General features: G+C 45.6%; 1 protein-coding gene across 1 annotated transcript in view; it reads left to right on the top strand.

Moving 5' to 3' along the window:
• Positions 1-16,986, top strand: part of LOC144120327 (uncharacterized) — a 257,061-nt gene that overhangs the window by 129,304 nt on the left and 110,771 nt on the right. Inside the window, exons 7-9 of the mRNA XM_077652704.1 lie at positions 6,256-6,462; positions 10,759-11,013; positions 13,241-13,300. Coding sequence (XP_077508830.1) covers positions 6,256-6,462; positions 10,759-11,013; positions 13,241-13,300 — 522 coding nt within the window. The remainder of the gene's footprint in view (positions 1-6,255; positions 6,463-10,758; positions 11,014-13,240; positions 13,301-16,986) is intronic.

Consider the following 16,986-nt stretch of genomic DNA (forward strand, 5'->3'; position numbering starts at 1 on the left):
TGCTTGATTTATCTGTAAATTTATATGTGCTTTTTCCGGACTTTAGCAAAGCTTCTGATAAAGTTCCCCATACAAAGCTACTAGAAAAATGAGAAAGAATTGAACTTCCCTTCGGTATCATACTGTGGATTTGTACTTATCTCAAAAACTGCGAACAGTTTGCTGAAGTTCGAAATTGTACTTCCCGTACTGGTTAGGTCAGCTCAGGAGTCCCTCAGGGCAGTGCGCTAGACCTATTGTTTTTTTTGAATTTATGTAAAGGACTTGATTGATGGTATTCTTGGTAACTTGCGTATTCGGTTATACGCACATTGTGTTATCTTCAAGGAAATTGTGTCCCATGATGATCATGATGTGTTACGGAGATGCCGTGTAGAAATTACTGACTGGTGTTCTATTTGGGGAAAGGAGCTCCATGCGGGAAAAACTGCACTTTTTTTACGCGTAAAGAGAAAAAAATCTCCCAGGATATTTCCGTACCAGCTTGGAAACAGAATTGCCCTCGAAATAGAAAAATATACGTACCTTGGCGTTACTCTTAACAATAAGCTCACATGCATGGTAAACACATATCGCGGATGTTTTCTCAGCAACGCGAAACAAACTGTGGTTCATAACCAGGAAGCTTAAACACACGCCTGTAAGGAATAAAATGTTAGCCTACAATGCAATAGTGCGATTTAAGTTACAGAATGCTTCTGATCTCTGGGACCCGCATACTAAAAGGGACACTATGAAACTCGACCGTGTCCAGAGAAAAGCTGCGAGATTTATACACGGGAAATATGCCAGGAATGATTCGCCGCCCTCAGTAATGTTACAATACAGAATACAAGCACTAGAAACAGCCAAAAAAATTAATCGTGGTGTACTACTACACTATACCGGAAAGACGCCTAAAAGATCACAAAAACTCCGTTAAACACCGAAAAGTGGATTCCAGTGCTATCGCCGAACACTGCATATCGAAACAGCACATTATCTATTGGGACAAGGCACAAGTTCTTGCGGCAAAAAAGAGAAAATTCCCTCGCCTTCACCTGGAATATGTGATTATACAAACGACCTGTCACACCTTGAACCGAAACTGCGGCTATCTGACAACTGCTTACGCACACTCGCTGCGCCCCCTTTTCAAATGTACATATGGTTTTATGGGGGTTTAACGTCCCAAAGCGACTCAGGCTATGAGAGACGCCGTAGTGAAGGGCTCCGGAAATTTCGACCACCTGGGGTTCTTTAACGTGCACTGACATCGCACAGTACACGGGCCTCTAGAATTTCGCCTCCATTCAAATTCGACCGCCGCGGCCGGGATCGAACCCGCGTCTTCCGGGCCAGCAGCCGAGCGCTGTAACCACTCAGCCACCGCGGCGGCTTCAAATGTACATATGATCGCGCACCCGCTTCTCGTTGTTTACTGTGAACAAGGCTCCCGTATGGGAGCCGAAACGTTTTTTGTGTGTTCTTTTCTTTGATTTGGTCGGCGTCTTTAATGTCACGTCTTATGATTCAACCCGACCAGAGAAGCTTTCGTCCAACTCTTGATTTCAATACCTTTTTTCTAAAAAACAATATGACGCTACCGGCTTCAGTAACTCGGCCTACTACAATGAGAACACGACACTGTCACGTGTGTTTACTTGCGCCATTAAGGCGGAGACAAACGCTCACAAGTTCAGTTTTTTTCCTCGATTGGTGAGCGAGTGGAAATCACCTCCCATTGGTGCATCTCAGCCAAATAATTTCATGGCTACATTGAAAAATCGTTTTTGTGAAATTTAGCGATGTTGACGTGTTATTTGTGCTTCTTTTTGTGCATTGCGTTCATTTCATGTTACGTTATATACGCTTGTCTGTCCTGTCTTTAGAAGGAGGGCAGATTAATAATAATAATAATAATAATAATAATAATAATAATAATAATAATAATAATATTAATAATTGGTTTTTAGGGAAAGGAAATGGCGCAGTATCTGTCTCATATATCGTTGGACACCTGAACCACTCCGTAAGGGAAGGGATGAAGGAGGGAGTGAAAGAAGAATGGGAGAAATAGGTGCCATAGTGGAGGGCTCCGGAATAATTTCGACGACCTGAGGATCTTAACGTGCACTGACATCGCACAGCACACGGACGCCTTAGCGTTTTTCCTCAATAAAAACGCAGCCGCCGCGGTCGGGTTCCTGCGTTTTTATGGAGGAAAAACGCTAAGGCGCCCGTGTGCTGTGCGATGTCATTGGACGAGTTGGTTTTCCATGTAAACAAGAAAATTCAAACAGCGCTAGACAACAGGACCAGAAAGAGGAGGAGACAAACACAGCGCCGTGTTTGTCTCCTCCTCTTTCTGGTCCTGTTGACTAGCGCTCTTTGAACTTTCTTGTGTTTCCTTCTTGTTTGTGAAATTTTCCTCCTGTGTATTAGCCTGCAGTATTTCTAAATAAATAAAAAGTCTGCGATGTTGTGAACGTCAACGCCAATCAGCCAATAAACGCCGGCAGCCAGTTCCTCTGGCGCCGCGTTTCTTCCAAAACGTTGTCATAGCAGAAGCAAGCACCGCATATCTCTCGGTCATTACCGCCACGTAGCTCAACGCGGGGCTGAGGTGTCCACTACTGTGTTATCGTTGCGACTGAAGGAAGGATGGAAAGTGCACAGGGCCTGCCCACTGGCCCAAGCTTAGCCACAATCGGTGCCACATTCAGACAGAGGACACTTCAAAGATGTGAGAGGAAAGATTGAAACAGGGACGCGAGGACCCTTTCGTGACTTTTTCGCGCAGATGGAAGCTGATGAAGACGACGATAGCGCGACGGTTGGCAGTCTAACAAGAAGTGTGATCGGCGGCGGCGATAGCATGCCCTCGTACAGTGGCCATCGAGACTTATCTTTTCGCGCCGCCGCAGGTTCAAAAGCTAGTCGCGGAAATATTTATTTTATTTCTGCATGTATTTGAGAGTTATGATCCATAGCGCAGCAACAAAACAGGGTACAGGGTCCCCTGTTTTGTTGCTGCGCTATGGATCATAACGCAAACCCACTAGCCCGAACCATCACCTTGTTAAGTATTTGAGAGGCTTGATACTCTTATTTACTATTCAAGTTGCCTCTGTCCATCAACCTGATACTAAAAAGGTGTCGATAATTATATCTCAACGTAAAGAGCACCCTACTGTATGAAGCGAGAGAGGGCGTCTTGGAACGCTAAGTTACAAAAAGAAATGTAACTGAGGAGATGACAACTGTGCAGTGGGTGGAAAATCCGCAAAAAAACAATTCAGCATATTTTATTGGAATGTAGCATTATCCATCCAGACGTTGGCAGCCACAGTCGCCCTGATATATGCGAAGTCCTGATATCTGAATAGTGGAATCAGGCTGGACTGTTGGAAGAGTGGCTAAAGGTACACGTAAAGCAATTCACTGAACCGTCAAGACAAGCTGGTCGCTTCACCCTGTACAGCAAATTGGCTGCCCAGTCCGCAGACTTCCAATGGACCGGCATTGTCACCAGCCTGCCACCTAAAAAATGTGAGCGTGAAACTAACTGCCCGCTCGATCATCGTGCTGGGGGGCTTATCACTACCCGAGGACATCAGAGAAACTCTGCAAAAAAACCTCAAGTTGAGCTATGAACCAACTACCAATAGAACAGAACTGCTGGAACTTGTAAGGAATATGGCTACAGGCGGCTGTGAAGCCAGGGAGGTGAGAGTGGTCGGCGATGGCTTGGAGTTCCTTCTGCGGATGCGGGCCAGAGAAGAAAGCCTCGCATTTTGAAGACGGCCAAGGCAATTAAATTATTCAGCCTTCAGCCGCACGGTGCAACTATGTTCCGGGCTGGCAAGAATGGGAAATTCATTGTGATGCCTGAGCCACTTTTCGAAGAAGAAGCGAGCGAAACAGAGCAACAGAGATAGCATGGACATTGCGCACGTGGAGGCGATTTTTCGGTCGCGCACTCGGCGCAAAAGAATTTCAGTGCGGGGACGTTTCGACACAAAGACAGGAAATCGAAAGCGGTGCGGCTGCTTCCTTTTCGTTGAGAAGTTGAGGAATTAGAAAGAAAAATAGGAGGATATGCTTATTTCGGGTAAAAGTAATAAACCGGTATGCCCGCTAAGGACGATAGCCCCGGCCAAGGATACGCGGCAGGCTACCATCAGCAAGTTCCTGCAGCTGCAGCTTAAGCACCTGCAGTGGAAGAGGCTTTTATTGCAAAAAGCTCAGCAGACGCTGTCATTGCTTCCGAAGGACGCACCTCTGCCACTTCAGCGTTTTCAATTGACGTGTGAAACCTATATTACTCGGTTCCACATGGAAGCTACCTGGAAGCTGTCATGAAGAAAATTGCCAGCATGGACGAAATTAACTTCTAGGATTCCTTCGTGTCAGCTGCAAGCCATTGTATCACCCTCCATGAATATTCATGAAATTAGATAGTGATATCCTTCAAGAAGAAGGAGCGAAGAAGGAGCGCAGACCAAAGAAAACAAAAAACAAAAACAGACGTTTCGGCTCCCCTACGGGAGCCTTGTTCACATTGAAATGAAGCAAGCAGCTCAGTGGCATTACATATGCTTGAAAAGAGGGCGCAGGGAGCGTGCGTAGATTGGGTTAAGATTTCCATCGTTGCGGTTGAGGGTGTGACTAGTAGTTTGGATGATTAATGACTCCAAGTGCAGGCGAGGGTATAGCTTCTTTTCGGTTGAAAGCACGTGTGCCCGACCCCAGTCGATGTCATGGCCTGTAGATACTGCGTGCTCGGCGATAGCATTTGAATCCACTTTTTTGTTGCGTACATCGTTACTATGTTCTTTTAGCCGCCTCTCGAAATTTCCGGTTTCGCCAATGTATGCGTAGTCACAGTCGGAACAAGGAACCTTGTACACTACGCCTGGATATTTTTCTTTGGGAAGGGGTCTTTGACATTTACTAACGCATGGCGCAGTTTTCTTCTCGGAACGTGGGCGATATGAACACCAAAGGTGCGATCGTTTGAACAACCTTGTTCAAACGATCGCAAAGCATCTGTAGCTCCCTTGAAGACCAGACCATTGATTTTCAAACTATACGACAAGAACTTTCAAGCAACAACTACCGAGGTTGTTCAAACGATCGCAACGCATCTGCAGCTCCCTTGAAGACCAGACCATTGATTTTCAAACTATACGACAAGAACTTTCAAGCAACAACTACCCGACCTCATTTGTGCAATCTGTGGAAAAACAGTTATGTCGCCCAGCAAGCGATACTCCTCTGTCACCCTTGAAACGTGCTGCCGTGCCCTATGCTCCCGGACTAAGCGAGGCTTTAGCACGCATCATGCGCACCTTTGGTGTTCATATCGCCCACGTTCCGACAAGAAAACTGCGCCATGCGTTAGTAAATGTCAAAGACCCCCTTCCCAAAAAAAAAATATCCAGGCGTAGTGTACAAGGTTCCTTGTTCCGACTGTGACTACGCATACATTGGCGAAACCAGAAATTTCGAAAGGCGGCTAAAAGAACATAGTAACGATGTACGCAACAAAAAAGTGGATTCAAATGCTATCGCCGAGCACGCAGTATCTACTGGCCATGACATCGACTGGGGTCGGGCACACGTGCTTTCAACCGAAAAGAAGCTATACCCTCGCCTGCACTTGGAATCATTAATCATCCAAACTACTAGTCACACCCTCAACCGCAACGATGGAAATCTTAACCCAATCTACGCACGCTCCCTGCGCCCTCTTTTCAAGCATATGCAATGCCACTGAGCTGCTTGCTTCATTTCAATGTGAACAAGGCTCCCGTACGAGAGCCGAAACGTCTGTTTATGTTTTTTGTTTTCTTTGGTCGGCGCTCCTTCTTCTTCGTCAACATGTTTGTCCCCGACCAGACGAGTTTTCGTCGAACTCTCGACTTCTATACATGTCTTAGGCGTTACATCGTTTGTCCCCGTCTTCTTTCGCAAATCCGTACCTTTGAAAAAAGCGTGAGACGGGGAGCGTTGTTTTGCAGCCGCACTTCCCCTCAACTTTTCCTTCCCACGGCGTCCTCTCCGTGGCATCGTACTTTTTCCCTAATGCATTTGCGAATTTCAGTATATGCACCAAAGCAGAATTCGTAAACGGGCATAGGTACATTTGGTAGGTCCCAATTTCCGACACCGGGCATTAAGGGGTTAACACCAACCACAGCAATGGCGCGTCCGAAATGCGTTGACTGCATGCCAGTTGAGGAAAACATCTACTGCGAATCCCACTTGCAGGCCCAGCCACAAGACGGGTCTCCCGACGAAGGCTCCCAGCTGTCCGCCCAGACGGCGCCTCGACGGCGATCTTCACTGGGTCGCCGCCGCATGTCGCGCATGATGTCCTTCTCGGGAGCGGCCGAGGCGAGGCGAAAGTCTCGCGCCAAGTCCATCTGCCTCGCGAAATTGCAGCCGCACGAGGCCGCCCTGCTCGTGACGATGGAGGTGAGGACCACGGCGGGACGCACCATTCTTCACTCTGGTGAAAGGCGTTAAGATATTTAGCATGCGAAAGAGAACAGCGGAAATAGTAAATGAAATGCGCCAGGAACTGTGGGCACTATGAGGAGATTTTTAGGTCACCTCTTGGCGCTAAAGAAACGGCGCGAAAAAGCGGTGAAACGGTGATAGCAGCTTAAGCTCCTAATAATAAACGACTGTTAGATAGCACCAAGTTGAACGTAGCCGAAAAGTCCTTTCTCGGCGTGTGGTTTACAGGCCGTCCAGTTTCGTCCAGCTTAGAGTGCACGTAGCGTAGGCGGAGCAAGCAGTCTCCGTTTGAGGAAGTAAGCAATAAAATAAGGTGGTTTCATATAAAGAGTAAGTAGCCTTTGAGAGTCGAAATGGTCTTAAAGATTCTGGTGTAAAATGTTTAGAAGCCACGAGAAGAGTGCTTACGTTCAGAGTCAGTGATGCCACTAATGCGAGTACAGAAACGGACACCGAGGACCACTCGATGAAATGTCCGTTCTTAGTATGCATCATTCCATGGCTATTCCGGCCTCTATTAAGTCCCCGGGCAAGAAAGGACACATTTCTGGTACGAAAATGGGGTTGAAAAGAAAAGTGCTTTCCTGTCGCTCGATTGGGACTCATGACGTCAAGAAGGATAGGGAGTCCGCGATCATCGTTTGGAAGTGTTTAGAGCTTCATGACGGTGTAACCTAGCCGCATGTGTGCGCGCCCGAGCTGTTGCCTCTCTCTGCGCACCTAAGTTTGCGAGCGTTTTGTTTATTCAGCTTTTGTAGCCTACGAACGCTCCGCTGGCAATAAGAGTAGCGCCCTCGTATTTAAAATGCGGTTATCTATCCACTCACAGCAACTCATTTTAAAGTTCTTTAAAGGCCCACTGACGCTACGCTAAGCACATGTGCAAAATCAGTTCAAGTGACAGTCCGCGTATAGCTAATGGCTGCACTGACTCAATAAAGCTGCTTCGGCCAATTGTTGTAGGCACTTACATAATACTTAAAACTAATTTCTTTATGGAAAATGCGGTCAAAATTCTGTTCCTCCACTAACCAATGCTCACGATTTCGAGGAAAATTTGCAGAATTGAATTTTCATTACCAGATGACTTGTGAGAGCAGCTGCACGACTGAATGTGGCGTCTTGTACGGTAGATATTTTTAAAAATGTGCCAGTATGCCAGCTCGCAAAACGCCCCTCTGAGCTAGTGCCCCTTTTTAGTTAAAATGCGGTCAAAATCCTGTTCCTCCACTAAACAATCTACAAACGCCGACCGCAGTAAATTTTATATTCTACTATTTTTCTACTTGGTGCCTATAATTTTTGCGGGCATTAACTGGCTAAGCATTCCGCGTACGGGTTTAACGTCCCAAAATGGCGGAAGTGTGAGGGACGCCGCTGCGGAGGCTTCTGGATAACATGGTTTAGACAAAAAGCGTACAGGCGCTAAAAGACGGACATAGCACACACACTAGACAGGACTGGCGCCAACTTGCAACTTAGTTTCACCCAACTTCTACTGTTTAAACTAATCTGTTTAAAGACAGATTATAGCGTGCAGTCACCGAAGCTTAATTAATCAAGCAGAGAGGTCATATCTGCATAAGCAAGCCATCTGTCTCGTTGTCAGAAGAAGAGATTAGTTTTCTTAGTGGTTCATTATCAGCGATATAATCATTGCTTGGTCGTTTTGCACGTGTGCTTTTGTTACGTCATCGCTTTTTTATATCACCGCTTGCATTTGTTCTGCTTTTATCTTTGCCTGATCCTGTGGTTATTAAGGTTTTTTTTTTCATGAATTAACTTAGATGGAAGTTGGCGCCAGTCCTGTCTTGTGTGTGTGCTGTTGAAGTCTTTCAGCGCCGGTACGCTTTTTGCGTAAACCATGTCATGCTACAACGAACTAGCTCAAATCAAAGTCTTGCTACCTCTGGATAATTTCGACCACCCGGGCTTCTTTAATGTGCTTGACATCGTACAGTACCCGGATCTCCAGCGTTTCATCTCCATTGAAATGCGACTGCCGCTGCCGGGAGTGAACCGGCGTCTTGAGGGTCAGCAGCCGAATACCATAATAACTAAGCCACCACGGCGGCAGAATTTTCCGCATAATTTTCCCACAAACTTCCCAAAGAACTTTCTTGCTGCGTTAATTAATCGCAGACTGAACGCCCTCAGCAAAACTACACATCACAATTGTATTCTTAGCTCGTAATCAACCTGTTAAATTCATTACAACATAAAACAAAGGCCCACTACCTTTGCATGATAGGTAATTAATATAAGAAATTATATCAGATGCGACGTTGAGAAACAGGTTTCGGAGATTAGTCATCGAATTTTTACCTCTAATTGCCGGAGTTAATATGTAATAAAGACAAGTTAAATAAAATATTTAAGGCCTTAAATAAATAACACGCGTTCTCTATTAAAGCACGCGGAATGCTTAGCCAGTTAATGCCCGCAAAAATTATAGGCACCAAGTAGAAAAATAGTAGAATATAAAATATACTGCGGTCGGCGTTTGTAGATAATGAAGTTCGCTGTACAAATGAGCAGCAGTAAAAGAGGAACGATAGAATGCAAGAAAAAATTAATATATTGTAGTAAGTTGTTACCAAACCACAAACTGGGAAAAGTTTCTCAGGTAGTTTCTTCATTGTTTGTGTTTTTACCTAGAGGTTTTCAACTCACTTGCTTGTTGCTATAGTGGTTATGGACATGTTAACGATAACACAGCGATCCATGGAACGAAAAACGGTAGGTGTAACGGTGAGAGACCGGAAGCGGGCAGAGTGGGTGAGGGAACGAACGCGTGTTAGTGATATCCTAGTCGAAATTAAGAGGAAGAAATGGCTTGGGCAAGGCATGTAATGCGAAGGCAAGATAACCGCTGGTCTTTAAAGGTAACGGAGTGGATTCCAAAAGAAAGTTAGCGTAGCAGGGTGCGGTAGAAGGTTAGGTGGGCGCATGAGAGTGTTCAGGCACTGGGTGGGCGCAGCTGGCAAAGGGCAGGGTTAGTTGGAGAGACATGGGAGAGGCCTTTGCCCGGCAGTAGCGGTAGTCAGGCTGATGATGATGATGATTATGTAGTGGTTCTACTTTTTAAATTTATTCGTCTTAGTATATATGATTAACACAGTGTACGTTGTACCTTGCAGGTTTTTTCAAGTTTTAAGGTTCCAGTTTTCTATTTTCTTCCCCCTCTTACTTGGTATACCTATTCTCTGCAGTCTTAGTTTTCTCGGACTTAGCATTCCCGAGTGTGAGCGTGACTTTTTGCGCTGTTCTGACTTGAGGACTTTTATCTTTTTTATCTTAACACGTGTGTTTCCATAAATGTTCCGCCTTAATAGTTAATGCAGGATCTTCAGGTTGTCTGTAGCACAGGAGGTATGCACATGCGGGCCTTGACATACCTTTAATGGAGAGAAATATAGGATTCGTTTCTATTCGTTTATCCCTTATTTTCTATTCTGTTAGTTTCTATTAATATTCTATTAGTTTTTTTTTATTTTTTCACGGAAATCTATTTAATGAATAAGCGAAATGCACGTGCTATATCGAGTGCCTTTTCACCTGAATCGCAATGTACGACACTTCATACAATGCCATTTCTTTTTAGAGCAGTTTGACGTACTTTATTTTTTTTATTTTGTAGCGTAGATTATGTCGATGAATGGAGCGCATGTATTATATTGTTGATTTCTCTTTCATTTTTACCATTGTACTGTCTAGGTAAAGTCTGTGCTGCCAAAACGGCTCCCTGGCCTAGTCATACCGTGCTCACCGCTCTTTGCCAGAAGCCATGAACATGGTACTAATGTTGAGAGTGAACTTGATTTTAGTTTATTCTTTCTCTAGAGCTGTTTTTTCATCATTTTTATATCTTCTCGTAGTTTGGGTCTGTCTGGTTAGCTCTTGTGAATCACATCCTTTTTTCTGGTTCTTGTTCTGTTTTGCTTTTGATTTTCCATTTGTCTCCTTTTATTTGAGCATTCGAATTCTTTTTTCATTCTTCTTCCAATACTTGGTCCACGGCGGCTAGATTGTTCTGCGAGATGCTTTATCAATTCGGTATAAATTCGCTTCCACTGGTCTTGCAAAATCACGAGGGACGCCTCTACTCATCCGTTTGCTACGCGGTCCTTATTTTGTTCAGCTTAAATCAAGTTCTCTTTGAGGAAACATTGCGTTAGTGAGCTTTTCTAAGCTTGCAGTGAAAGCAGCATGGCAAGACACAGAGAGCACAGCATATGCGAACACTCGCAGGAACGTCCGCTGCACCGGCCCAGCTTCGCTCGACGCATGACGGCGAGCGATGCTGCGACAGAGAAGCTGATGGGGCGCCGGCAGCGTCCATCCGCGGTGTCGGCCGCCCCGAGCCGGCGTACGTCGCAGGCCAAGCCCATGCTGCGCCCGGAGGCCTTGACGGGGACGGAGTTTGGCAGGCAGGAACCGATGACTTTCGGTCAGGGCTGCCTGCGCTCACACAGCACTCTAGTTCCAGTCAAGACCCCTGAGCAGGTGAGAAACATACGTGAACTGCATACGTTCAATTATAAACTATACACGTTGAACTATATTCAATGCTTCAGGTGCTTATCTTGTGGCAGATTTTCAGGCAATCACTTAGCTCATAGACCGCCAAAAGCAATTATGTGTCAGTTTATTTCTTTCACGCGCAAGCATCACCCTTTCTTGGCTGAATACAAACTAGATTCTACCCGACTTTCTAGAGTTACTCACTATAAATACCTCGGCGTTTACTTTTCGTCTAATCTCACCTGGAATGAGCACGTCGAGCACGTTTCTGCTAAAGCTTATGGCATGCTAAATTTTCTAAGAAGAAATTTTAAAATGGCACCACTAAAAGTTAAAGAGCTTCTATATTTCACCTATATTCGGCCAATATTGGAGTATGCTTGTGTTGTTTGGCACCCCCCTACTTTAAATTTAACAGACATGCTTGAGCGTATTCAGAACTTTGCCGCTCGGTTTGTCTCAAGTATTTATGATTTTAACAGCAGTGTTACTAACATTAAACTAACGCTGGGATGGGAGCTGTTACGGAAACGCCGTACCAACTCCCGGTTAGAAATGCTGTACAGAATCTTTCACCGAAAAATAAAAATAGATAAAGAAAATTATTTGCTTCCACCGCATTTCAGGTCAAACAGACTGGACCATGGGTGGAAGATTAGAGAAATTAAGTTCAAAACTAACACTTATCAAAACGCATTTTTCCCATCTAGCATTCATGACTGGAATCGCCTGCCCCATGAAATTGTTGAGTGCCGTTCCGAGTCTATGTTCCGCGCGTTACTGTCGGATGTATGAGTGCGCAGTTGGCTTTCTTCTGGCTTTTTTTAATCACGCGGTCTTCGTTCTTGTTGGTCCAGCATCATTTGGTCAGTTGGCTTTTTTTTTCGTCGTCTTTTTGTTGTTTCATATTTCATTCATTTTGTACTTGCTGTGTCATGCCTTGTTGTATTGCTTTTTTTTCTTCCTCTTTTTTTTCTGGCCTATTCTTCTGTTATGTATCCTCATCCCCCCTGCAATAATGCCTTCGGGCGCTGCAGGTATTTCCAATAAATAAATAAAAATAAATATATTGTAATATAGCTATGCTAAAGAGTTCAATTTTAGCATCTAGAAACCACCCGGTTCAATATCTTAAAATGTTTTGAGTATTGTTGTATAGCCCCGTAACTACTGTTAAAGCTCAGAGCATGTGATTTTTTACAAAGTAATGTGGCTATGCTACTTTAGTTTTTCATTTCTTCAGTGAGCACCTGGGACAATTCCAACGCGGCTGCCTGTTTTCTTGTGGGTATTTCTAGCGTAGCCAATTTGTTGATGGTATTCATTCATCAAGTTTCCTTGTTGAATCATATTAGCAATGTTCCTTACTTACGAGCTTCTGAATAATATCCTCCTTAGCGCTAGGACCCATGTGAGCCTTAGTGAACGGAAATCTCGAGACACGAAGGCTCACGTTGTAAATTACAGTATAATTTGGCTGTACGCTCTTTCCGACGCCATCTCGTGGAGGCCGTTTAGCTCATTTTGGTGATTTTAGAACGAGCGATGATCTCGTTTTAACTTTGCACGTTCCAATGTGCTTCGAAATTCGTTCCTCACTAATCTCTACGCCCTTACGCATCTTACCATTGTAAAATGGAATGGGTTCACGCGCGATAATTGACCTAAACCTCAGTGCAAGGCAGAAATAAATATGGCTTCAGAGCGCAGATTGTGGCCAGGCCTTTCTCAGAGCCAGCTGCTTAGTTTGTTATTGAAAGCATTAAAATGTACTGATTCATAGGTAGCCTCAGACGATAAACAGTTGCCGTAATTTCCTGGACACAGTCCACATCCAAGGTAGGTAACTAAAGTTGGACTCAATGCTGGCTTAAAAAAATTTCCTAGATTTACAGCACCTGGCACATAGTTCGCTATCGGCGCAAAGAATCGCATTGCTCACTTCATGCTATACTGGGTGCGTACAGTCCATCCCGAAAGATTGTCCATAAGGTTCAGTTTTAAGTTTGGCACAATTATAGCCTGCGGACTGTGTACCGGAGTTTACGGTACTTTTTTAAGATATCAGTTTCCGCATACACGTCAGCAAGCAACTACTTTCGCCCGGGAAGAGTGACACACACGAATGTGATCACTCATTCTCTGTTCTGGTGCCCACATGAGAGAGACTGTGAAGAAGCAGGTCCCGCAGCTGCGACGTCACACGCAGGTCCCACTCCGAAGAATACAGCTGGAGTCATCCGCCGACGAACTGCCCTCTCAGCCTCCTGTAAGTTCTGCTGCTGGACCGGCTAGACAGCACTGCTGCAGTGTTGTTTTTCAAGGTTGCGGTAAAATGTTTGTGCCCTGGGACGAAGGCTCCCCTAAAACAGTATCTTCGACGAACAGTTGATGGTGTCTGTTTCTCAGAGAATATTCTAGGTCACTTTCACAATTTTTCACATGATTAGCCCATTGAAAGGCTCAGAAGAGGGCCCTGATAAGCAGTTATAATCGACGGGTGAGCAGAACGTCTTCCAGGGGACTCAGGAACTCATCTACCAGAATATGATGCCTGACGGACGGCATTTTCTGCGGCTAGATTCACGTAAATGAACGCTGACAACATCGGCCGTTTATCTTATAAATTCGGCCAATTTTTCTGTGAACTTAGGTTAAAACATAAAATGGCGTCTTGCAGACCAGTTAAACTCAGTCTTTCTATTTTTTCTCAGGTGCATTGAGGGTACGTGAGACTCACCATAACTTTTTTTCTTCCCTCGACACAAAGTGAAAGCAGGTAGGCATCTTTTAATATTCTATGGAAACCGCCTTCGAAGGGAATGAAAATCAGCCTGCCACGTAACGTTCACCTGGTATTCGGCCATCGGTGAGCCCCACAGTAAGTTACAATAGTTACAATTGTACGGAGGACAAATGTTGGCGGGAAAGATGTTCATGTTAGTGAAGCGTCAGGACTCGCCCTAGAATGTGTGAAAGAAAAAAAAACAATGTTGAGAAGAGCTATTCTGCTCACATTAGAGGTAGTTAACAGGACATCCTTGTTTCGCTGGTTACCGGTTTTGTCGGTGTCGCAAGCTTTTCAACTTCTCCTGAATCACCTCACGAATTGTTAATAAGACCAGCGTGAACTTTGGGACGCACCAACGTAGACATACACATTGAAACACGGAACACAGAGCTGGCTAAAAACATTAATGAAAAAGCGCGAAACTCCCGGAAATAAATACAGTGGGTAAATGCGGAGAAAAGGATGGAGACAGGGCAAGTCGCATGGCAAAAGGGGCCGCAACAAAAGCAAAAACAAAAACAAAACCTTGGAAAAGACGGAACAGCCGTCAACGGGACCGGAAACCAGTGAGACCAAACAATCTGAGGTCGCGTCAAAAATCTATCTGCACGTGTGCTGAGAACCAACAGATAACCGAAAATCGGTCCTTAGAGCAGTCACAACATAAGATCTAGGCCACAAAGCAGACAATGAAAGAACATAAGGCGCGTCATAATAACAAAACTAAAAAAACACGAGAAACTAAACGAATAAATAAATGCAAAAATAAAAATGAATAAAAATACAGCGCCAACAAAACACGCCGAAATAAAGCTGAAAGTTTTACACATGAAGACGGACTGGAGGCTGCGAAAATTGTAAAAAACCTTGTTCGCCTCCAGGTGAGACGAGAGTAGAGTTAACACCAATAACTTCCAAAGGTAACACGAATAAACAGGGTTAAAAAGGCTAAAACATGGTGTGGCAGATAGAAACACAAAAACGATTGCGAACAGGATTCTAAGAACAAAGGGGCGATTAAATTGACTGGTTCATGGGACAGGGCAAACACCATGGAGGTGCGCTTTTTTTTTCGTTGACAGTGCAATTAAAGCGGGGCTTACGCAGTCCTTACCTTTCTTATGGATTGCAACAACTTTGATGATCTTCCTGGCCAGCCTACCTTTTTTTCTTCCGAGGATCGAGGTGTTGTCCAAGTTGGCCGTGCATGTGTGGTAAGGCTGGCGGCAATGAAGAGCCAGGAAACATGATGCGGCAGTTGTCCCTAATGAATTTGCGTGTTCTCTAGCTCTTTTATTGACGCACCTGCCTGCCTGTCCGATATAACATTTACCGCATGCGACAGGGAAATGGTATATGACACCTTCGTCGCCAGCTGCGTATCTTGTCTGGTGGTTTACTGCGCAGATCATTCTTTGCTCTTCGTTGTTGGCTTGGCGGCACATTCTCTATGCTTTGCTTGGCGCAGAGCAAACCACCTCGACTGCTTGTTTTGCGGCAATCTTTTTGATATTGTGATTGAAGCCATGGACGTAAGGTACAGCAACGGTGTTCTTGCTGGTCCAATTTTTTTTTCCCCGTGGTGGCAGATTCCTTGCGTGGCAGGCTGTGAAGTAACACCTCGCTTACCGTGGTCAGCGTTTCTTGGGGATAACCAGCTTCCCCTCATCTGGTAATCTGCTTCTAAAAGCTGTGGGCCATTTGGTGTGGGCATAATTTTCCCAGCGCTGACTTCAACGCCCCTTTCGCAATTGCCCTTTTGACGGTCTTAGAATGAGCTGACTCATAGGGAAGGAATCCTTTGTTGCTGCGAGGCTCATAGCGCCAGCACGCATATCCTTTTTCGATCAGAAGCTCGACGTCCAAAAACCTAATTTGGTTGACCTCGGGGAGTTCATGGGTGAAGGGGAACTCGGGCATGTTTCCTTGAAACACAGTTAACATTCTTCCCACAAAGTTGCACTCAGCAGTCTCTTGAGAACTGAATGAGCAAGGGATTAGAAAATTGTCCGCATACCGAAAGATTGTAGTCCCCAGATAGTCGCGTGCGATGCTGTCGATTTTCCTATCCCAAGATGCAAAGTAAAGTTCGGAAAGGCATGATGACACCTTCGATCCACTGCAAATTCCGCTCCTCTGTACAACCACAATGAAAAACACTACGTTGCTATCTAATATCTTAAGCACCCAAGCTGCAGCCGGCGAAGGTGAAAAGGAAAGGCAGAGGATAGCGAGGAGAAGTATAGAGGGGAGCGATAGCAAGAAACGACAGGGGAGTGCTTTGTGCACCGCTCGCGCTAATGTTCAGGCTCTGTTCAAAAATAAGTGCGCGCGAGCGGCCACCGCGCACAATTTTTTACAGTAATGAAATAAACTGTATATACATAGCCGCGCACACGTAGCGTCCTGTCTCGAACTAATCGCGCGCGCGGCACACTGCGCGAGTGGCCGAGGTGGGACGCCCGGCCGCGTACGGTCCGAGGTAGCACCTACGGAGCGTTCATGTCACGCGTGCACTACCTGGCAAAGTGCAAGCGGAAAGTCAAGCCCGCCTGTTGTTCGATGAACGCACAGAGGCTGACCATTGTTCTATTATGGGTGCGCGCACTGCCCTGCGGCCCCAGGAGCGCCTCGAGACAGTCCCAGATGATTCCCAGCGCCCTGTAGACCGCGAGCATCTCTCGACGCGGCACCAAGGCGGATTTATTGGCGGCACTGCGGAAGCGGTGCAGCGAAGGAGCATGTGCTCCAATGTCTCAACTGCACCGCAGTCACCGCACGCGTCGCTCGACGAAAGTCAGTGGCGCAATAACCGCCTTTCCCCGGCCACATGCAGCCGACGCGCACTCGGATAATCATCGCGCGGATGATCATCACCACGAATGGATGGATGGATGAATACGGCTGAACCCTTTAAATCGTGCGGTGGCTCAAGCCACCTTGGCGCATGCGCTCGGTCGTTAGGCTCAGGTCCCGGTTGACACGGTTTTGTGTTTTTCCTTTAGTCGGAAGTTAGCGCTCGTGCTGTGTGTTCTGTCTTCGTCCGTCGTCTTGTTTTCGCGCTCCTTTTCTCATGGATCAAGCCACCTAGCCATGACTTATGAAATTTTACTCTTGTCTTGATTTTAGCCACCAATCAGATAACCTTCGCTTGGTTACTTCTA

Source organism: Amblyomma americanum, chromosome 2 (genome assembly GCF_052857255.1).
Source record: "Amblyomma americanum isolate KBUSLIRL-KWMA chromosome 2, ASM5285725v1, whole genome shotgun sequence".
NCBI classification, from domain to species: Eukaryota; Metazoa; Arthropoda; class Arachnida; order Ixodida; family Ixodidae; genus Amblyomma; species Amblyomma americanum.